The sequence below is a fragment of the Natrix helvetica genome (genome assembly GCF_964273705.1).
Source record: "Natrix helvetica genome assembly, chromosome: 10".
Lineage (NCBI taxonomy): Eukaryota > Metazoa > Chordata > Lepidosauria > Squamata > Natricidae > Natrix > Natrix helvetica.
Genome location: NC_138561.1, coordinates 21,476,615 through 21,498,554, shown reverse-complemented (window position 1 = coordinate 21,498,554; position 21,940 = coordinate 21,476,615). Strand labels below are relative to the sequence as shown.

Here is a 21,940-nt window from a genome sequence, read left to right as displayed (position 1 = left end):
TGTTCTCGCCCCCCCACCCCCCAGGCAAAATAGCCCTGGCTCGGGCTCCATGCCTGTCTTGGCAGATGGTTAGCTATCACCATGTAGAGCCATGTCTCCAGGGTTGAAAGCCAGCAGGTTCTGACAGGTTCTGGAGAACAGGTAGCGGGAACTTTGAGTAGTTCGGAGAACCGTCAGTGGAAATTTTGAGTAGTTTGGAGAACTGGTAACGCCAATTTTGAGTAGTTCAGAGAGCCGGCAAATGCAACCTCTGCCTGGCCCCAGAGTGGGGAGGGAATGGGGATTTTGCAGTATCCTTCCCCTGCCACGCCCACCAAGCCATGCTCACAGAACCAGTAGCTAAAAAAATTGAATTTCACCACTGCATGTCTTGCTTGAGATGTCCAGCTGCCGCTTGCTGCCTGGGTCCTTCTGGGAACCCAGAATAGCTGCGAGAATTAATCTGGCTCTTCCCTGAGAAGACCCATCGTGGTGGGACAGCATAGCTTGGGTTCCTGGAGGGAGAAGAGGGCACCTGGGCAAAGGTCAAGATGCGGTTTTTGGTGGCCCTCAAAAATTCACATCTGCTCTGCTTGGGGTACGCAGGATATTATTACGATCTGGATGATTCCTACGATGAGAGCGATGAAGAGGAAGTACGGGCTCACCTACGCTGTGTGGCTGAGCAGCCCCCTTTGAAGTTGGACACTTCCTCTGAGGTAGGTCTCCTCTCCTGGGCCCCATAATGGCGTAGGTCGAAGGGTTCTGGCTTGAAAGAGAGGGTTCGCTCCCCCAAGAGGCCCAGGGGCGGTGCATTGTATGATCGGTAGCATTGGCTTGGCCTTATCCCTAACCTAAGATGCCTCTTACAAGGGAGCCGATGTCAGGCCTGCAGCCATCTTTTCTTTTGGGTCTTTGGCCTGCCACACTTTCTATTATTCTGCTGTGTATTTTCTAGTCATAACAAAATTCTTTCTAGAAAGCCAAGGTCATCCTTTGTCTCTGCACCTGACCGGAAATGGATGGGTGGAATCTGTTGTTGTGGCAGTGGATGATTGGACCCTGTGATGGACCTGTGGGTGTGGGGGCAGGATCTTGAACTTTCAACTGGGTGGGGAAAACCAGAAAGCTTTCAGATTAGGCTTTTCCCAGATGTGCCAACATGGCTCTCTTCATAAATTGGAACTTTGAGGAATCCTTTGCCTCGGACTCTGATTTACTTTTGGATGCTATTTGGAACCCTGGTGGTGGAGCCGTGTGCCACTCTGGGGCTACTCAAGCAGAGGACACTTCCATGTTTTCAGTTGGCCGCACGAGTGATCTTAGATCTTTGTTTAAGTCATGGATATTTCTCTCCTTTTCTTCACAGCTGATAATGCTTTTTATTACAAAGGGTTGACTGGCTTTCTCTCAAAATGAGATGCTCTTCAGGTATTATTATGGCCTTCCTTCTTCTTTTAAATCTGTCCCAAAGGATGAGTTCCTTCTGGTGACAAGAAAACTAGGTCTAAATAAATTGACACCAAACGAAGATGAAATAATAAGGAAGATTCTGGACTGTGCCGAGATGGACAAGTTAACAAAAGAAATTCAGGGAAAGGAAGAGACAGAATATTATCGGACATGGAAAAAATGGTATAGGTGGTTGGAGGAAAAAAACAAAGATTAATGAAAGAATCTAACAAAGATAAAGACTATAAGTTAAGGATAAATGTCATATATATATATATATATATATATATATATATATATATGTACTTAAGAGGAATAAAGCCTATCAGAGGTAAACAGCCAAAATACTAGATAGATAAGCAAAAGATAACGAAATAAGAGGGTTAAAAACTGTGAAATTCAAGTGAAACACATTAGGAGGGGAAACATCATAAAGGGGATTGTTGCGTAAATGTAATCTACGTTTTTTGCATTTGTATGTTTGAAAATAAAATCTTTAAATTAAAAAAAAAGAAAACTAGGTCTCAGAGGGAATGGAAGTCCTGGCTGAGGTATATTTATGAAAGCCTTCACCAATTGGCGTCCCTCTTTGCTTCTTCCAGAAGCTGGAGTTCCTGCAGCTTTTTGGGCTGACCACTCAGCAACAGAAGGAGGAGCTGCTGATCCAGAAACGGAGGAAGCGGAGGAGAATGTTGAGGGAGAGCAGCCCTTCCCCACCCACCATCCAGAACAAGCGCCCCACCCCTTCCCCTCGATTTGTGCTCTCCACCCGTTACAGCCCGGATGAAATGAACCACAGCCCCAACTTTGAAGAGAAGAAGAGGTTCCTCACGACCTTCAACTTAACCCACATTACTGCGGAAAAGAGGAAAGGTATTGGCCCAGGGGGCTGCAGGTTGCAGAGATTCCTGTTTCAGAATAACAAAAGAACAAGAGTTGGGAGGGACCTTGGAGGTCTAGTCCAACCCAGGAAACCCATTTCAGACAAGTCTCCGGTCTCTTCTTAGAAGCGTTCAGGGATGGAGCACCCACAACTTCTGGAGGGAAGCTGTTAGCCACTGGCTAATATTTCTCACTGTCAGGAAATTTCTCCTTAATCCCATTTTGCTTCTCTCCTGGATTAGTTTCCATCCCTTGCTTCCTCTCCTGCCTTCTGGTGCTTTGAAGAACAGGTTGACTCCCTCTTCTTTATGGCAACCCCTCAAATATTGGAGCACTTTTAGCATGCACCCTGAAGGACTAGGCATAACCAATTCCAGCAATCATTCTTCATATGTTTAAGCCTCCAGTCCCCTAATTGTTCTGAAGTTTTCTGCAGAACAAAACTGTGTTTTAATCTTAGATTGTTTGCCTTGTCCCGAGTCTTGAAAAACACTCCCGCTAATCACATCAACTGGCTATAATTGACACTCAATCCCTTGCAGAATAGGGTTCTTGCTTCCTGCCCTTGAGCCTTTAAAAACCATCTCTTGCAGATAAAGAGAAGTTGGCAGAGATGCTTCATGCCATGAAACAGAAGAATGCATGCACGGCACCGTCAGTGAAAAACTCCCCACGGGACAGCCCTAGTATTGTCCAAGCCGGTAAGTAGCTACCGTATTTTTCAGAGTATAAGACGCACCAAGATTTTGAAGAGGTAAACTTTTTTTTAAAAAAGTGTTTGCATTCTGTAGACTTCCCAAAACCTCAGCACCCCTCTTTTTTGGTGAAAAAGAGCACAAAACAGCCCATTTTCCACTCATGTTTGTCCTCCCCAGCCATTTTGCAGGCCTCCCAAACCCTCTGCACCTCCATTTTTGCAAAGGGGGCGGGGTTTCGGGAGGCCAAAAATGCTGTATTCAGTGTATAAGATGCACCCAGATTTTCACCCTCTTTTGTGGGGGGAAAAGGTGCATCTTATTACTCCCAAAAATACGGTATATAAATGGTGTCGTCTCCTGGCAGGACAGTGGCTTCCTGAAGCTGGGAGATTCTTCTGATGGAACCGCATCTCCTCATCTAACCCTTTTCTGGCATCAGTGGGACCTCTGTCATTTCCCAGAGACCTGTTTGGTCTGCTGGATGTTTTATCTCTAGGGACAGCGTGATTATCTTGATTTTCCCATCAGAAGAAGGTCAGGGGTCACCCTGGGGCTTCCAAAGAAAGCATCTGGTGGAAACGCGACCTTTTCCCATCTTTGCAGAAATTTCAAAAGAGGGGTGGAGGTGAAAATGCCCCTTGGGCCTCATTATCTCCAAGGGCTTCTGAAATCACGCCAAGGCAGACGGGGATTGGGACCAGGGGAAGCAAAGAAGAATCGTACTTAATGCTGTGCAGGAGGACAGTTGCGGTTTGGGTGGTCCCCATTAAGCCCCCTGTCAATTAAAACCATTGATCTAGGTTCCATGGTTGTTTGTTGGAGCAAATAACTCTTTTCCTCTTGGAGGATGAGCTTCAAGCAACCCTAAGGCAAGGTTTGAAATTAAATCACTGTCGAAGTAACAATGTGATGTGCAGTGCCTCAATTGGCCCATCCCAAAACTACGGCTGGGAGGGGAGGGAGGATGCCAGGTTAGAAGCAAATGTAGGATTCGGGTTAATGTCAGGGTTCCAAATAACATCCAAAAGTAAATCAGAGTCCGAGGAAAGTATTGCTCACAGTTCCAATTTATTAAGAGAGCCATGATGGCACATCTGGGAAAACCCGAATCTGAAAGCTTCCCAGTTTTTCCCACCCAGTTGAAGGTCCAAGATCCTGTCCCCACCCCCACAAGCCCATCAAATGGTCCAATCTCCCACTGCCATGACGACAGATTCCACCCATCCAGTTCCAGCCAGGTGCAGAGACAAAGATGACCTTGGCTTTCTAAGAAGAATATTGTTATGGCTACATATCACCCAACTCCGTAAAGTCCCCTCCCCTCCCATTTTCTCACAATAGAAAGTAGACAGTAGAAAGTGTGGCAGGCCAGAAGTCCAAAAGGAAAGATGGCTTGCAGGCATGACAGTAGGAGCTGAAGAAGCTTCTTGGATGAGAAGAGAAACGTTTTCAAAGAAAAACCAGGAAGTCCAGTTGCTTCTTGGGGGGGGGGGAAGCATCTTTGCGACAACCCTGACTTCCATAGACATTAAAAAAAAAATTAAATGGAAAGGTTTCTTTCTGCATGACGGGACTGGGCCATCCATCTCCTACTCCTAATCCTGGAGTAGGAATCCCAGAGGTGCCAAGGGATAGAGCATCTTCTGGGTCCTAACTGACGTGTGGCTTTTTCCTTCCCCAAGACTCACACGTCCATCAAACGGTGGTGGCGGACTTGGATAAAGCAGCCTCTGTTGCTCCCACGTCTCTGCCGGAAGCCCCGAAGACCACGGAGTCGTGCAGAACAAATCACCTGAGACCCCCGGAATTTCCCAGAGCCAAAGAGCCCCTTCCCCTCCCGGCTGAGAAGCCCAGGTTGAGCGACGGGCACACGGTCAAGAAGAACTTCACCCTCCTGAACTGCGTCCGGGGCCCGTTGCCGAAAGAGATCCCTGTCCCGCTCTCCCACAGCGTGAACGGGAAGAACAAGCAGTGGGAACCGTTCCTGGCCGAGGAGTTTGCGCACCAGTTCCACGAGTCCGTCTTGCAGTCCACCCAGAAGGCTTTGCAGAAACACAAAGGTAAGGGAAAAGGAGTCCATCCCACCCCAGAGAGGGAGAAGGAGAGGAAAAGAGAGAGGGAGACAGACAGAGACAGAGAGAGAGACAGAGAGAGAGACTCCCAAATTTCTGTTTGCAAAACCGAGACAGTTGTTAAGGGAGTTTGGCCCCATTTTACGACCTTTCTTGCCACGGTTGTTAAGGAAATCTCTGCAGTGCTTAAGTTAGTAATGGGGCTGTTGAATCAATCCGATTTCCCAATTGATTTTGTCAGTTGGACGGTCGCAATCACATCACACCAGGGACATTTGCGACCATCATAAATAATAGACCAGTTACCAAGTGGCTGAATTTTGTTCCTGTGACCACGGGGAGACTCAAGTCGTAAGTGTGAAAAATGGTCATGAGTCTCTCTCTTCAGTGCCATCGGAACTTTGAACAGTCACTAAATGAGTGGTTGTAAATCAAGGACTATCACCCGTATAGCCTAGGGAAGTCTACGGATGAAAGGAACCAAAACTGGGATTAGAAGCTCCACCTCTTTTAGGAAAGCATCCTACATCCCTGTTTCGGGGCTTAGAAACACCTCGTGGAGTTGGGATGACCTAAGGGATCTTCAGACCCAACTCCCTGGCCTACCGTGGGATTCTGTTACACCAGTGTTTCTCAACCTTGTGCAGACTTCCATTCCCAGAATTCTCTAGCCCAGGGGTGTCCAAACTTGGGAACTGGCTGGGTGGGGAATTGCTGGCTGGGGAATTCTGGGAGTTGAAGTCCACAAGTCTTAAAGTTCCCAAGTTTGGACACCCCTGCTCTAGCCAGAGAATTGTGGGAGTTGAAATCCAGACATCTTAAAGTTGCCAAGGTTGAGAAGCGTGGCTCCACACCGTCCTTGATGATCCAACTTCTGTTGGAAGACCTCCAGCCCAAGGAGAAGAAACTCCTTCTTGTGGTCACCTGTTCCACTGATGGACATTTCATGCCAGGGTTGGTCCACCTTAAATGTGTACGGTGGGCAGGAAAACCATACTGCAACCCCACGGTTTCATGAAGAATTGGGGACAGGGGAAGGATGTCCATTAGATCCGAAAGGGGACTTTATATATGGTTAAAACCAAGGATGGATTTTGTTCTTTGGAACTAGGCTTCCATTCGGTGAAATTCCAATAACAGTTCATTAGTTGCAGGCCATCAGTGGAACGACTTGCCTCCCTTAGTTGCAGGGGCTCCATCCCTGGAGGCTTTCAAGAAGACACTGTGTCTAAATCCAAAGCCTTCCCGTAGCTCTCTCTATATTCATAGGACTCTTCAGAAATTACAATGTAGTCAATCCTGAGCAAAAGAGAGAGGTCCAGCCGTCATTAAACTGGGAGTCCATGTCTTCCTTTTGTGTCTGCTGGCCTTTAGGCAATGCATTGGTTCATTCGGCGGAGCAGAACCACAAAGTGGACGCTTCCATCCATTATAACATTCCGGAACTGCAGACTTCCAGCTGGGGCTCTTTGCCACAGCAAAACGGGCAGAAAGATTCCCAGCACAAGGGACTGATTCCTCCAGAACACGAGAAGGTCTCGGATTCCGAAGAGGATGAAGAAGACGAAGAGGAAGAGGAGGAATACCCCAGACCAAAATGGCATGGGATCGAAGCAGTCTTCGAGGCTTATCAAGAGCACGTCGATGGTAAGATGCCAGGGTCCAGGACGGCTGTTTCTCAATCTTGGGTACTTTTTAAGACACGTGGACTTCAACTCCCAGAATTCCCCAGCAAGCACAGCTGGCTAGGGATTTCTGGGAGTTAAAGCCCACAAATCTTAAGGTTGTGACTTCTTTTGCAAGCGGGTGTTTTTCATTAACCAGTTGCCTGGTTGTATTCTTTCTCCAGATCACGAGGAAACTTTTGACCTGGAGAAATTTTCTTGGTGTAATACATTCCCATGTTTCAAATGCAATATGCAGGTTACCTTACCAATGAATGTGCCGATGAAGACTCTGAAGGTTGAGACATGGGAGCCGGATAAATTTTTGTTAGCTTGAGTCATTTCGCTGCTCCTCCAAGCAGCTTCATCAGCCAGGACGAGTCAGTTCTCCGTTGCCGTGATTCAACCTTCTGATCCCTTTGCCTTGATGTCCGATGGGGCTTCATTGACGCATTGCAATGCATTTTGGTGTGGCGAGAGAGGAGGTACAATTCCAGCGACGGAGACTCGGCCTAACTAGCTTGCTCTGACTGAGGAAGCTGCTTGGGTGGGCAGCAAAGCATTTCAAGGTGACAAAAATTGTGTCCCGTTGCCATGAGTCAACCTTCAGTTGCTACCGAGTGGTGCAAAGATTGAAGAAAGCAATTGAAAGCAGAGGAATCGGGATTTGTTTCCCATCGACTTGCGGGATTTGAAATGCAAAGCGCTAAATTTTGATAGGATGGTATTGACATATTGCTGGCCACTGAGTCGGGACAGTGCTTGGAGTTGTCGGCGATAGACTAATAAACAAAAGCATCCGCTGAGAACAACAATCCTTTGTTTTCTAGATATTGAGCATTTAGTTGGCCAAGTTACCCAAAAAAGAGAGGAAAAAAACGGGGGGGGGGGGGGGGAGGAGAAGCAGACATAATCACCCAAGTGTGTGTTTGCCAGACTGCTGGGAGTGGGCAGGGACTTCGTTTCTGCAATCTGTTGCAAATTCCATTTGCAATCCAGTAAGCTAATTCTGAAAGGAACAAGATGTTAAAAGGCCATTCTTTTTTCAAGGAAAAAAAACCCCTATCTATCTTGTCTGTCTGTCTGTCTGTCTGTCTGTCTGTCTGTCTGTCTGTCTGTCTGTCTATATCCATCCATCCATCCATCCATCCATCTATCTTTATTCCCCATTCCTCTCTCTCCCTCTCCAAATCCTATTTCTCTCCATACCCATACCCCATTCCTTTATCATCCATCAATCAATCTACCCATCAATCAATCTATCTATCCCATCCCATCCCTATCCTACCCATCGCATTCTGGAGCATCTTGCTGGAGAAGGCAAATACATTTCATTTTTCTTATTGCAAAAAAGACAATAGGCTACTTCTGAATGCTCTGATATGTAGATTACAATTTTCTTTATTGAATATGAAATTTATTTTCTGCCCATCTCTTATCCGACCTCTCACCATGGTTTTGGGCAGGGGGGGAAGAGCCTGGATTTCATTGCCCAAAATCTGAGAAACAGTGTAGCCTGAACCAGAGAAGGTAGCAGTTCTGTTAGCCGTAATCAGCAGTATGATTCTTAGTCCAGTGTCGTCATCTTTCATCATCTTTTAATGGCCCTATAATCCCTTGCGGGGTGAGGTCTGGAAAAACTGAATGGAGCTAGCAGAGTGCTTAATGGCCCGGATGCCCTTCCAGGTCGCCAATGTGGAGTTTTGTTCAGCAGATATATTCTCATTGATCTCTACCTATGATCAAACTTCTAGCCTCCTGATTGTGAGGCGGGAGCTCCATCTCTAGGCCACCGTGCCACTCCAATTCTTAGCCCAGTGTGCCTTTGCCAAAATAGCATCTGAGCTGGAAAGGTAGATTAACATCTTTATTTATGCATGTAAGTATCTCTCCCACAGGTTCAAGGTGAAAAGACAGAAATCGGGGAAATCACTTTTATTTATTCATAGTTCCAATCTATTGGGTTGGAATGGGTTCATCAATTGGCCAGCTTCATGGGGAGGCATCTAAAAACAATTCGGTCTCCTGCTGCCATCAGTTGACTAACCAGTTCAAATTGCACCGCAGAGCAAAACCTGGAACGGCAAGTGCTGCAGACCCAATGCCGACGTTTAGAGGCCCAGCACTACAGTCTCAGTCTGACCGCCGAACAGCTCTCGCACACCATGACGGTGAGTAGGCCTTCAGCCCCACAGCTAAGCGGGCAAGCGCCCCCCAGGCAAGCCATCCATGAGTTTTCTTGGCCAAACAAGAGGTCCTCTTCTGACGGAGGCTTCCCAAGAGCCTGGAGCCAACTCCTTGTCCCGACAAAATCCCCTTTTATTAATTGACTGTGAATTCTGCTCATTCTCATCCAGCAAAGTCTTTCCAGGGAGGATTTACGGTCACAGACCTTATCTGGCTTGGAGAGCTGCCAGGCCGATATTTGCAAAACTTGGCAAGGAGTCACAAACCAATTAAGTGAACTGATTGCCTCCTGCAAACCCCACTCCCCTTTCGCTCCTCTTTTATTTCCTCTGGGAGGGGCCATTCATCGTCTACCTGTGGCCTTACTCCTGTGTCAACCCCTGATCCTTAGCTGTTCCCTTCATCTGGCAACTCTGCACATGCACACCCTGGGAACAGGCTCCAGCTGTTTATCTGCCTCACTGATGTCTGACTCTGAAGGCAGTTGATAACTTTCAGACAGCCCTGGCCCCCTCTCTGCCTCCGACACAGAGCCCTCATCAGAGCCTTCCCCAGACTCCAGGACTGGCCCAGGTTCCTCCCCAACCTCCTCACTGTCCAAATCTGCTGTCAGCTCCCCTGGCCACTGGTGGGCCACAACAGGTCCATGCCTTGTCAGTGGTCTGTGTGTGTGTGTGCAATTTCCTCATTGAGACTCCAGGCCTCGGATCTCTCCTTGGTCTCCCATCCACCTTTGCTTAGCTCCTCTGCAACTCAGTCCCAGGCACAGTGGATGTTGGTTCCTTTGGCATAACATGGTGGTTGCTGAAGCAAAAGGTAGAAATTTTGGAGTCGGGGAAGGTTCTGCGACATTTCAATTGAGGAGTTGTATTTTTGGTGCTGTGTTTTTCCAGAATACTATAAATCAGAGGTGTCCAATCTTGGCCACTTCAAGACTCGTGGGCTTCAACTCCCAGAATTCCCCAGCCAGCCATGAAAGTTTAAGTCTTTGGGACTTCAACTCCCAGAAGTCATCAGGGAGCATGGCTGACAGGGGAATTCTGGGAGTTGAAGTCCACCAGTCTTAATGTGGCCAAGTTTGGACATCCATGCTATAGATCTCTGCCTGCCTCAGTGGAGGAGGACGTGACCATCTCAACCGATTCTTCTCTTCTCTGCAGGAACTAAGGAACCAGAAGCAGAAAATTGCCTCGGAAAGGGAACGGATTCAGGCCGAACTTGATCACTTGCGAAAGTGCCTTGCGTTGCCTGCCATGCAGTGGTCCCGGAGTTATTTCAAGGGGTATCCCAGGTGACATGCCCTTGCACTAGGCCAAACATAGAGTATAGAAATAATAATAATAATAATTAATAATAATAATAATCTATTTTGTTACCTGGAATATTTAATATTTTTCACGGGGAGGTTTGAAGCTTAAATAAATAATAAATAAAAAAGAATAAATAAATAAAAGGATGTGCCATGCATGGAGCAAAAAAGAAAAAAAAATTTGGCGGGAAGCCAGAAAAAAAGAAATCTGAACCCCGCCTCTTTAAGGAGTGCAACCGAACTCTTGAGACTTTATTTTATTTTTTTGAAACTCTGCGAGTGATCCATTTAGACGAAAGTCTACATTTTCAAGACTTTGGAAAGGGTTCATCTTCCTTCGGCATCTTCGTCTGCTTTTTCCTTCTCTCTCTCTCTCTCTCTCTCTCTTTTTATTTTTATTTTTTTGTCTTTTGAAGATCTTGGTCGAATCCGGAGATTCCATCAATGACACTAAACGTTCCTTTCCTGTTCCCGAAGGAGCCGCTGGATTTAAAATCCTGGCTTCCCGCTCCTTCTTGTTGCCATACCCCTTCGATTGCGATACTTGAGTCCTGCTTTGTTTGTTCTTGAAATATGTCTGTCTCTTCGTCCGAGAAAATACCCAGCATACCATCCGTTGTTTTTTGGTTAGAACGAACTGGATATTTTGGATAACCTTAAACCTGCACAGTAAATAAATCTAGTAGAAGAAGAAAAACGCAGCTCCCCAACGCCGGACTTCCCATGCATCCATCAGCTTTTGGGCTGGAAGTGCACTTCAACCTGACAAATAAAAAGTGAATAAACAAAAACAAGGTACCTTTTTATTCCTGGGGAGGGGAGGAGGGGCAAGATGTACAGAACATACCGACGCATAGATTATGTACCCTGATGGGTAGAATTTTCATACAAAGATTTTGCAATTAAAAGAGTTGAAAAAAATAAACAAAAGGTGCTTCAGCCTTAGTGTGTATATATTTAAAAACAAAAAAACAAAAGTTTTGTATGTTTTTATTACTTTAATTATTATTATAAAAAGCTTGCCATTTTCAATATGTTTCTGCTTTTTTTTCCTCTTTTTTTTTGGCAAAAGGAAAAAAAACTGGGCTTGCTTCATGTGTTTTTACAGCTGCTGGTCAGGACCTGATAAAATAATAAAAGTGTTTTGTTTTTTAAAACAATTTTAAAGGGAAGTTTTCTGCTGGGCGAGTGCATTCCACCTGTCGATATTTTGCATCATGGAGCACCAGTTGCTCTTGCTGAAAACAGAATTATCTTCCCCCTTCGTTTTCTCTGGCGTCTTTCCATCCTACCCTTCCTCTTTTTCTTAAAAGCACTTGGAATACCAACCATGGTTAACTGTTATTGAGAAGACAAGAAACCACTAAGATTTTAGTTACCAGATTTAAGGCGTTTAAGTGGATTTAGTCATCATCCGTTTTACCTGCAAAAATCATACATGAGTGGCACCGATTTTCTGAAATGTAGTTTTCCCCCCGCTTTAGAAGATCTATCCCGAATCGTCAAAAAAGTATACGGAAAAAAGAAGGCAACAGTCATGCTACTTATTTAAAGCTAGAGTTGTTCACACACAAACACCCAACCTTGTGGTTTTAAAATAGCCCATTCTGCAAGGGGAGAAAGGTAGTTCTCCACTTATGGCCGTTTGCTTAGTGTCTGTCCCAGTTACAATGGCACACTGAAAAAAAGTGACGACTTCTTACTGAACAACGGTTGAAACGTCTTTACAGTTCCCATCACCACAATCTGGGCACTTTGGCAACCAAGTTGCATTTAGGATGGTTGCAAGACCACCGCGGCAGGGGTAGGCATTATGGGACCCTCAATGGCAACCTTCCCAGCCAGCTTCCAATAAGCAAAATCAATGAAAGAAGCTGGATTCACGTAACAAGTGTGGTTATTTGCATGGCAAAAAGGTTGTAAAATCAGGCAAATGACTTGTTTAACAACCGTCTTGCTTAGTTCTAATTGTGGTTCTAAACTGAGGGCTACCTGTGCTTTGTAAATGGACCCCAACAAACTTGCCTGGTTTGGGGTTTTTTTTCTTTTTTTGTGTTTCAGTGATAAATACCACCATCTTTCCTGCAAAATGAAATTATCTACGGGTGGACTATTGTAATATGGTGGGGCTACCGCTGGGCTAATCCTTTACCAGAGGATCGTGATGGCATGCAGAGCCATCTCTCTGGGCACTCCAGCAGTTGCTCTTATGCGTTCTGGCATGCGCTCTGGCCAGCTGGTCTTCATGCACACGGGAGCACAGGAAACTGGAAGAGTAGCTCCCCGGCAGGCATACACATGCCGGCCAGCTGGTCTTCATGCGCGCATGCATGTTAGAAAATGGAAGACCAGGTGGCTGGTACCCATGCGTGTGCTGGAAAGCTGAGCTTCCAGTTTCTGGCGCTCCTGTGTGCGCCGGAGAGCTGCTCTTCTGGTTTCCGCACGAACAATCCCATTTCGGCACTTGGTGCCGAAAAGGTTTGCCACCACGGCCGTAGGATATACGAGAGAAGAGTTTGAATGAAATAGCCCTTTAAAAGTAGCTGTGTCTTTCTCCAAAGTGCAGTTAGTCCTGGACTTAAAGACCAAAACGGAGCCCGACATTTCCGTGGTTAAATTAGACAGTTGTGATGTGAATCTTGCTTCGTTTTACCCTCTCTCCTGCCGAGGCTGTTAAGTGAATCCTTGCAGTTGATAGTTAGTAAAGCTGGTTGTTAAAGTGAATCTGGCATCCTCTCGCCAGAAGGTCGCAAAAGGCAACGGTCACAAACGTGAACCAGTTGCCAAGTCTGAATTTTGATCGCGGGGATGCTGGAAAGGTTGTCACTGTGAAAAATGGTCCTAAGTCGCTGTTTCCAGTGCCGTTGTAACTTTGAATGATCACTAAATGAACTGTTGTAAGTCGCGGACTGCCTTAGCTGCTTTGAAAACAAGCCCCCCCCCTTTGTGATCTCCCCGTTGCTAAAGATTCAAAAAGAAAGATGTCCCTGTGCCTTTTGAAGCAGTGCAATGCAGTGTGTGGCTTTTGAGTATTTTGGCCCTCTTAATTCGGCAGCTCACATTGTGACGGCCATAACTTTAAAGGGCTTCTGAATATTTATAAGGAATTGGTTGAGAGTTTAGCATTTGGATTTTTTTTCTCTTTAAAGCACAATCTGAGTGACTTTTTACCCTGAAGGCATCCACACAGATTTCCTCAATCCAACCCAGACTTCTAAGGAGTACTTTAGCTATTCTTTCAAAAAACAAAAACAAAAAACCCATGAATTATCTGTGAAATTGACAATCTCAGAATCTTTTTGTTAGGGACCAAAGGGGTAAGTTAGCATGGCATTTGTTTCTCTAAGCTTCTTACACTTACAGTGTCAAACCCTTTGCTCGTTTCATATCTTCCTCCGGTGTCAACCAAGTCTTTTGCAATGTAAAGGGACAGCCAGAATATAAAGATGGGTTCCTGCAATTTAATAAGTGGGAAGGAGTTTGCAACCCCTAGAGGTGGCTGTACTACAATTCCTAGCACCCTTTGCCGTTGGCTGCAGAGTTGGGCATGCTGGCTATTCAGCTTCACCCAGAAATTGTAGGATTGCAAGGCTCTGCATGTGTCCAAGCCCATACTTTGCTTAATGTAAATAACCAAATTAAAGGACCCGCAACAGATTTAGCTGGCGGAAGCAAGTCTACCACTGCCCATACCATGACCTTTGAACTGCTCGGACTTAGATTTTGCCTAATTCTAAGCTGCCACCTGCCTTCCTTTGCTGACCAACCACTAATTTTCCTGAGACCTGATCACACTATATATTTCATTTCAGACTCGATGGGAGAGCCCTCTCCCAACGGAGGGTCAGTTGTTCCCATTCTTGCTCTCTTCAAGGTAGATCCCTTCCTCTTGATTCTCCAACCTCTTTATATAATTCATAAATTGCCTGGAAAAGATTGAAGTTAATCTCAATGTAGTTTGAATATTTATTGCATTTATAGCTCACCTTTCTACATAAAGGGTTTAGGCTTAGGTTTGTAAGTCTCTTTGCAGCAGCAAAAATTTGCCAGGTTCTTTTTATTTTATTTTTTTCATAATTCCTTCTCCTTTGATTTAATGGCTGATGTGCAATGCTGCGTTTATAGCGCTACTGAAAAACGAAGGAACTGCAAATGGAAAAAACCGCTCTCATGGGAGTGTATGATTACTTACAGGGAGCCCAATGCTTTTCGTGGCTGCTTAGAAATATAAATTCAGCCAGGGCAGCTGCTTCATCTAAGTTGACCGAGCCTCACCTGGAGGCTTCCCAATTCTATGCAACTCTTAATACCAAAGTCCTTGCCATTTTTTCAGAAGAAACTGCCTGACGAGGGACATTAAAGAGCAAATTTAGTGGCCTATTTTTAAAAAGTCTTGTTCTTAGTTGTGGCCAAATGCTCTTGATTTATTTACTTGAGTATGTAAATCGGCCCAGGTCTGAACATCCTCTCTGATGATCACCTAAGACAATCACCTCTCATGAAGCATGAGAAAGAAGAGCAGAAATCATGAAGACATTCAGGTTATTTTCTTTTTCTGTCTCTAGTGACACTTGGAGATGACCAGAGGTCTGCCTGCAACAGAGGGGGGGGGGGTGCTTTTTTAAAAAAAAAAAAATGTCGTCGTGACGGCATCCTTTAGATGTTACCAAAAAGCAAAACTTGGAAAGGGTTTTCATCCCCTGGTCCAAAGCTGCTGAAAAAGATTCAACTAGGAGACTGCAATATATTCAGGACTTGGTCTTTTTTGTGATGGATTTACAAAAGCCAGCCTTTGGAAGAAGGCAAAATCAACACAACAAATACATTGAAGGGACAGTAAGACAGAGCGGAGCGAAGGCTGCCCTTAAAGAAAGCCATGTAAGAAAAAAATAGCATTCTCCATTTCTGACTGAGCAACGAAAGCCACTGTCCCCACTCTTAGATCACAAAGATGCGGTTTCACATCTTTTTTTCACATCCTGCTTATCAGCTACGGGAGCAACGTCTGTCAAAAGATAGTGATCATGTCTTTTGTTTCTTTTTCTGCAAGGTTTTTCCTGATAAGGGACCGAAGCAAAGGGGCGGGGAGGGGTGGGGGACGGGACCCAAGCTGTTGCAATCATCCTTCTACGCGTAATTGCACTATTTCCCCCTTCTCCAATAAATAAGATGTCGGCTATATTTTGCATCCTGTGGCTTCAGTTTTCCCCGAGCCCGACCGACATGTGCTTTTTAAGGACACGCAGGAGAGCCAATTGGCTTGGTTTCCATGTATTAAAAGAAACGAATGTGCACTTAGTCAAGCTTGCTTGGAGGCCAATCTGAGCTGCAGAAGCTGGCGAGCAAACTGCCAGAGCAAACCACCGTTTCCCCAAAATAGGCCCGGTGACGTTTGAAACACTTTCCCACTCATGATGCAGAACAGATTAAGACAGAGATTAAAAAGGTGCTAACATGAAAGGGGGGGAGGGGGGGAAACAAACAAAACAATAGCCCACTTTGGACCAATCCATCTTTGCAAATGTTTTTCCTTTCCTTCTCCCCATCATTGTGATAGTTACTCTCGTTCTTCCCTTCTCCCACGCCCTCCATAAGCATCCTGGCCCAATGCTTACAATTTTTATTTTTGAAAAAGAACCCATTTGCTTTCCTTTGGACCGTCGTTTGGTGTCATGTGTAGGATTTCTTCTGGAAAAAAAAAAAAAAAGCACAGAGTGTGAGGGGAGAGGAGGAGGAAGAGGAGGAAGTGGAGGGCAAAGGCCCAGGCTGGGGCAGTAGATGCTGTGAAACAAATTCAACTTGTTTTAAGTGTACTTGTTTTGACTTAAATGTAATGTAATATATTTGTTGAATGTAGTTATTAGGTATTTATGAATATATGGCTGTAATTTCTGACATCCAAAAAAAAAAAAAGTAATAAAATGTTCCTAAATCATGACAAAGGATTATTTTCCCAGACCATCCACCGTTAAATAGAAGCCCTTTGTATGAGAAATGGGGCCTTGGACAAGACAGATCCAATCTTTTAGCAGTTTGACTTGGGATATCGCAGTAGTAATAATTTACTCTAGGGTGCCTCACAACCACAGTTATATTGTACTCCCGTCTGAATGAATATTCACACAATCTGGGTTAAATTAGGATAGGAATCCCCCACCAGCATTCAGTCAAGCTGGATTTCAAACAGGCCCTGAGATAAAATATGTGTAGAAAAACATACAAGAGTGTATTGAAAAGAAAGGTATACCTGAACAAGCACAACTGCTTTAATATTTGAAGTGGTGATTCCTCATCAAAAGTTAATAGGGGCTGAGACTTAAGGGCACTTAGGTTAAAGGTATATGTTGTTGTTTTAGTACATATTAGATTTACCTGCAAAAAATTCACAATCTAATGTTAAATAAAAGTGCTAGTTTGCCGAATAAGATTTATTTACTGAAACTTTAATACCATTGCTGAAAACTGTAAGTAATTAAAGAAGGAAAAAAAACCTGTATGCAAAAGGCAACTTACACTGCAATTCCACAATATTAAACCCTCCAGTTTTTGATAAGCTTTTTCATAAACAGGGACAAGTCACAGTGTGTTACGCAACCCTCATTTTCTTGTGCACACTCTTCTGAATCCAAAATGTTCTGCGGCGTAACCCACAGTAGAGGTCAGAGTTACAACTGCAGCAATGTACTGCTTTTTAAAATATTTATTTGATCATTACCTAATAAAACACTACAGCAAATCCCTGTAGTGCCCCCGCATTGTTAAGTGCTGTCTACAAATATTTAAAAATTGATGGCTAACAACATGTGTTATTATGACTAACAGTGAAAATGCTTATATGATTAATATAGCTAGAATCTGGCTACTTGCAAACAGCTGGTTTAGTCACAGTCTCCACAGCAAGCCTTTAAAAGAAAAATGGAACCGAAGCCAAACTCTGTGGGTTTTGTGGTTTCGTTTCTTCATAAAGCTCTTCTGTCTCTTTTGGCAGACACACACAAAAAGGCACCATACCTCAGTGATCACCTTCATGGCCTCTGGGGGGAAAAACCCTTTATATCCAAAGGTAATAGACGGGTAGATTCCATGAGTAACACAGCGGCAAATCCAGTGTTGCATGTAAAGTTGAGTTGCCAGGCACAAGTCACTTCCCAGGCAGCCGCCGAGAACTATGCAGTCAGAAGACTAAAATAATCTCCTTTTCCATAAAGATCAGAAGGTCATGACCTTGAAGGAACAGCATCCCCCAGAGGGGCAACTAACTTGCTTCCTCCTTCCAACTTACAAACACTAGGAAAACAAGCTAGCACAAAAGCCAGGCAACCTTGAATAGTTACACTGATGCATCGTGAAAGGGCAGTCCTGCAGCACTTGGGAATGTGTTGGGCAAGAGCCTGCTTGCCAAGGGGAGTCAAGGGTCCTCCTCACCCGCCAAAGACAATGGCAACCCTGTGGTAGCACTGGCAGAGGTACCAGGCTGATGATTTTCCCCCCACAAGCAAATGCTATGAAGAACATCACATCACAATTTGCCACAGCCTAGTTCTGCTCTGAAGCCAGTGAACGCCAGAGAGGTAAAGGCTGAAAAGAGTCATCGTTCTGTTCATGAAAACCCCCTGCTGTCAAAATTCCTGGGATTCGACATTCCCTCCTGGCTGGAGGTTTGATCGCAACTTGTACATGTGATCCAGAGCTTGGGTGAGGAAAGCACCGGTGGTGTTGATCTCCATCAGAGTCAGATTGTCCAGCTGATTAAAAAGAAAGAAAACAACACAACTTGAAGAAGTAGAAGTGCCAGAGGTTAACCTTCAGAACTGCACCATTTGCTTTTTAAAAGTAAGCCCATCTTTAGTTCCTGTGGCTGACGATAAGTTAGCATCTGACAATAACTGGAAGATAATTGAATTGCATTTCATTAAACCCTCTTCTGTAATCACTTTTTTTTTGCAGTTCTTCTTTAATTAGTTTTGAAATGTCTCTATATACTTATTTTCTTTCCCAGAGCTTAAACTGATCCCAAATTGCACCAAAGCAAGGCTTCTGTAAGCATAGTTTATTACGCTCCTTCAATTTATATTCCATGTCGGCTAAAAGAATTTGGAAGGTGGGTCAACAATTGTGACCTGCACCCCTAATGATTTGATAAAATCCATTCACTTTTAGACTGGCAGGGAATGATGTAAGTTGCCATCCAATATACTTGGAGAGCACATAAATGAGGAATAAAATGCATACCGATCATTCAGATAAGTGATAATCACAAATCTTAGTTTTTTAGACTACATAGCCACAAATGTGTACTTTTATACAAAACACACTCTTTTATTATGAGCATAAGTAATAGAAATGTGCATTTGGATACACAGCCAGAAACACAACATGTCATCATTTCAGTAGACTGCAGTCAAGCCATAAATATACACAATTGTAGCTTGCAGGCATTTGTGCACAAAACGTCTCTATTCCTGCAAGATTACATAGTACTATCACTGCTATGAAGTAATAAAAGTATATTCTAATATTCTAGAATTGACATATGGCAGTAGTATTACTTTCATAAATATTTTTCCAAGACTACAATCCTTTCAGCAGATTGCTCTTACCCTGGCGTGAACCTCTTGCTGCCTGACAAAACTATCTGCAGATACACGAAGTTTTGCTATTCGCGTGTCCCAGATATCCTTAACCAAAGTTCTTATCTCATCAGCCTTTGGAATATTATCTGCAGCACTAATGCAGAAAAGAAATAGATTGGTGAGATTACAAAAAAGTAGCAGTCACACAGGTTGTTAAAAGAAATCCTTCATAGAAACAATATTATTAAACTTCTAAATACAAACCAAAAATGTCAAGCAATATGTATATGCATTATTACAATTAAATAACTATATATTATATAAAATAATAGATGCAAACAGATTAGAAAAGTGCTCTGGAGCATTTGCAGTTTGTAGAGTTCATACCAATTTCCAAACCAATGCAATCCTAGCTTTTTTTGTGCTCTGGCAGAATTAGAATTTGCTGTATTTCCAAACATTATTACGAATAAGAAACCTACTTACTAGTTCAGCAACAACTTAGTTAATTCCATGTAAAAACGGTTAGGCATTGGGGTGAAAGTGTCCTCTTTGCGCTCCTGATCTCGCATTTGCTCCAACTTTTCTATAAAGCAATTTAAAAAATGAGTTGTAAAAGAAATTCCTCAGAAGTATTTATTTTAAAGTTCATGTTAGAAACCAGGAGACGGCGAGTTCTAGTCCTGCCTTAGGCAATTGGGTGATTTCAGGCCAATCACTAGGAGACAGTGAGTTCTAGTTCCACCTTAAGCAAGAAAGCCAGCTGGATGACTTTGGGCCAGTTTCCCTCTCTCAACTCAACCCACCTCACAGGATTGTTGTTTTGGGGGAAAATAAGGGGAGGAAGGAGTCTTGGGCATGTTCACCACCTTGAGTTATTTATAATATTAATAACAGCCGGGTATAAATAAGTCATACAGGTAGTCCTCGACTTACAATGGTTCATTTAGTCACCATAGCAACAGCACTGAAAATAGTGACATGATCATTTTTCGCATTTATGACTGTTGCAGCATTCCAACGTTCATGGAATTTACATGCTTGACAACTGACTCATATTTATGACGGTGTTTCAGGAATCATTTTGTGACCCTCTGACCAGGCAAAGTCAATGGGGAAGCCAGATTCAACAATCCTGTTGCTAATTTAACAACCGCAGTGATTCATTTAACAAAGGTGGGCAAGAAACGTTGTAAAATGGGACCAGTAAACATGTCACTTAGCAAGACGTTGTAACTTGAGGATTACCTGCAAATACAATGAGGAAGACCTCTAGCTTGCTGGCTTCTTGTGCAACAAGCTGGAAGGCCCCAAGGGAACCTGGGCAGGGGAACCTGGTGTTGGGGGTGCAAAGAGGGTGAAGCGCGTCACTCCTTACCCACATCCATCCAGTCGGGGGGCACCAGGCGGCACTTCTGCCTCTGTTTCAGGTTGAGGGCCAGCCAGAGAGGCACCTCCACCGGCAGCCCCGGGTTAAAGGGGCCCAGCTCGCCCTGCAAGAGAGGGAGAAACTCAGCAAGAGACCCCACTCCCCAAATGGCCCACCTGCCCGGACTTTTCCTGCGACACTTCCTCCACCCCCCCACCCCAAAGATGGGACCCTCCAAATCTCTGTTTATTTCAAAGGATTTGCCCAAGGAAGCTGCTCAGGCTGGCTGGCTGGGGATGATGGGGATGGAAATCCCTCTTCCGACAGGCACTGATGGAAGTATCTTGGGAGTCTGCCAATCCCATAATTCCTTGTCAAAACACCCCGGCTGGGGATGATGGGACTCTTTAATCACAAATCCCATAACTTCCCAATCCCAGTCATGAAGGTTGGGGCTGATGGAAATGGAAACCTTTCCCTTCCCCCCCCCCCAACAAAAGGGATCCTTTGGAATAACCGTTGAAGGACTACAAATCCCACAATCCCTTGCCAACGCATAATCTCGCCAGGGCTGATGGGAGCAGTTGAGGACCTTAACACGTTAACCGTAAACCCCATAATTCCCTACCAGCGTTCTTCCCTGTTTAAACGTAGGCAACTACAACCCCCACAATCCTCAGCCCCCAGCCGCAACTGGGCCGATGGGAGATGAAGCGTAACCACCCCTCCTCCAGACAACCAGGGGCATCTAGTTTCGGGACTTCAGTTCCAGAACCCCCGCCGGCAAGGAGCATGGGAGTTGTAGTCCCTCGAGGCCTCACCCCGATGAGGTAAATCCTGTCCAGGCTGAAGTTGGGGATGATGGTGACCATCTCTCTCTCCGCCAGGAATTCGACCTCGGCGGCCTCCATCACGAAGGGAAAAAGGAAAACCCAGCCGCAAAACGAAACCTCCAATCCTTCCCGCCGTCGCCTGAGAAGAAATCCCCCGATGGCCGCCTCGGCACCGCCCACCCCGGCGATTGCGCCTGCTATTGGTTGGAAAGAAGAAGCCTCGCCTTTAATCCCTGCTTCGTCCTTTCCTCGCGCGCGCTTTCTCCTCCTCCTGCTGCCATTGGTTGGAAAGGAAACCCATGTACCGCCCACTGTTTATTTCCCGCCCTATGAAAACCTCTGCTTTTTCCGCGCGCTGTCACTGTCACTTGCCCTCCAGAGGCAGCGGTTTCTGTCATTGAGGGAAAGCTAAGGGAAGCCCTGCCCTTTTTCCCCCCTAGGAGCCAATCACAAGCCTCTTAGCAACGTTTGTTTCTCGTTCCTCGGGTCAACGCGACCTGCCATTGGAGGAATAGAAAAAAACGAGGCCCTCCCATTCATTAGCCATTCATAAACCATAGCGAGTGAACCCCCTTTGTTCCCGCCTTTTCCCGCTGACGGCGGTCGCACTGTTTCCTCATTGGCTCAGGGCATTGTTTTCTCTCTTTCTGATTGGCTCTAGTCTCATGTCGTGTTTTTGTCTATGTGTGTGTGTGTGTGTGTGTGTGTGTGTGTGTGTGTCGGGAGCTCCCCCCAACAAAAGATGCCCCCCCTTCCCGCGCATAAGTGGCCCTTACTTGCGAGGAAGCTTATGGCACCCTCCACCTCCTCCCGCCTCAACAGAGAGTCCTCGGCTGCGGACGATGGGGGCTGTAGTGCGGGCACCCTTGGGGCCAGGTAGGAGCAATGTGGCTGAAATTGCAAGGGAAAAATTGCAAATTTT

The 21,940-nt window shown here is 45.1% G+C and overlaps 2 protein-coding genes across 7 annotated transcripts in view; one reads left to right on the top strand and one right to left on the bottom strand.

The window, feature by feature from the left end:
- The window catches only part of GSE1 (Gse1 coiled-coil protein), a 167,151-nt gene extending 155,876 nt beyond the window's left edge, over positions 1–11,275 (top strand). For 5 of the 6 annotated variants that reach the window (XM_081963458.1, XM_081963460.1, XM_081963461.1 and 2 more), the window contains 8 exons: positions 586–698; positions 2,034–2,304; positions 2,907–3,014; positions 4,694–5,071; positions 6,458–6,730; positions 8,815–8,918; positions 10,095–10,225; positions 10,875–11,275. In XM_081963458.1, the coding sequence (XP_081819584.1) occupies positions 586–698; positions 2,034–2,304; positions 2,907–3,014; positions 4,694–5,071; positions 6,458–6,730; positions 8,815–8,918; positions 10,095–10,225; positions 10,875–10,920 (1,424 nt within the window). In that variant the 3' untranslated portion in view covers positions 10,921–11,275. Of the gene's footprint in view, positions 1–585; positions 699–2,033; positions 2,305–2,906; positions 3,015–4,693; positions 5,072–6,457; positions 6,731–8,814; positions 8,919–10,094 lie in introns of all 6 variants that reach the window. The other variant, XM_081963459.1, reaches the window with a different exon arrangement.
- A 5,653-nt stretch (positions 11,276–16,928) lies between these two features.
- GINS2 (GINS complex subunit 2) lies at positions 16,929–21,230 on the bottom strand. Its single transcript, XM_081963506.1, has 5 exons — positions 21,007–21,230; positions 20,195–20,309; positions 19,303–19,402; positions 18,844–18,970; positions 16,929–17,988 (listed from the first exon to the last, which is right to left on the bottom strand). The coding sequence occupies exons 1-5, from the start codon at positions 21,094–21,096 to the stop codon at positions 17,863–17,865; spliced, it is 558 nt and encodes a 185-aa protein (XP_081819632.1). The 5' UTR covers positions 21,097–21,230; the 3' UTR covers positions 16,929–17,862.
- Positions 21,231–21,940: the final 710 nt, after the last annotated feature.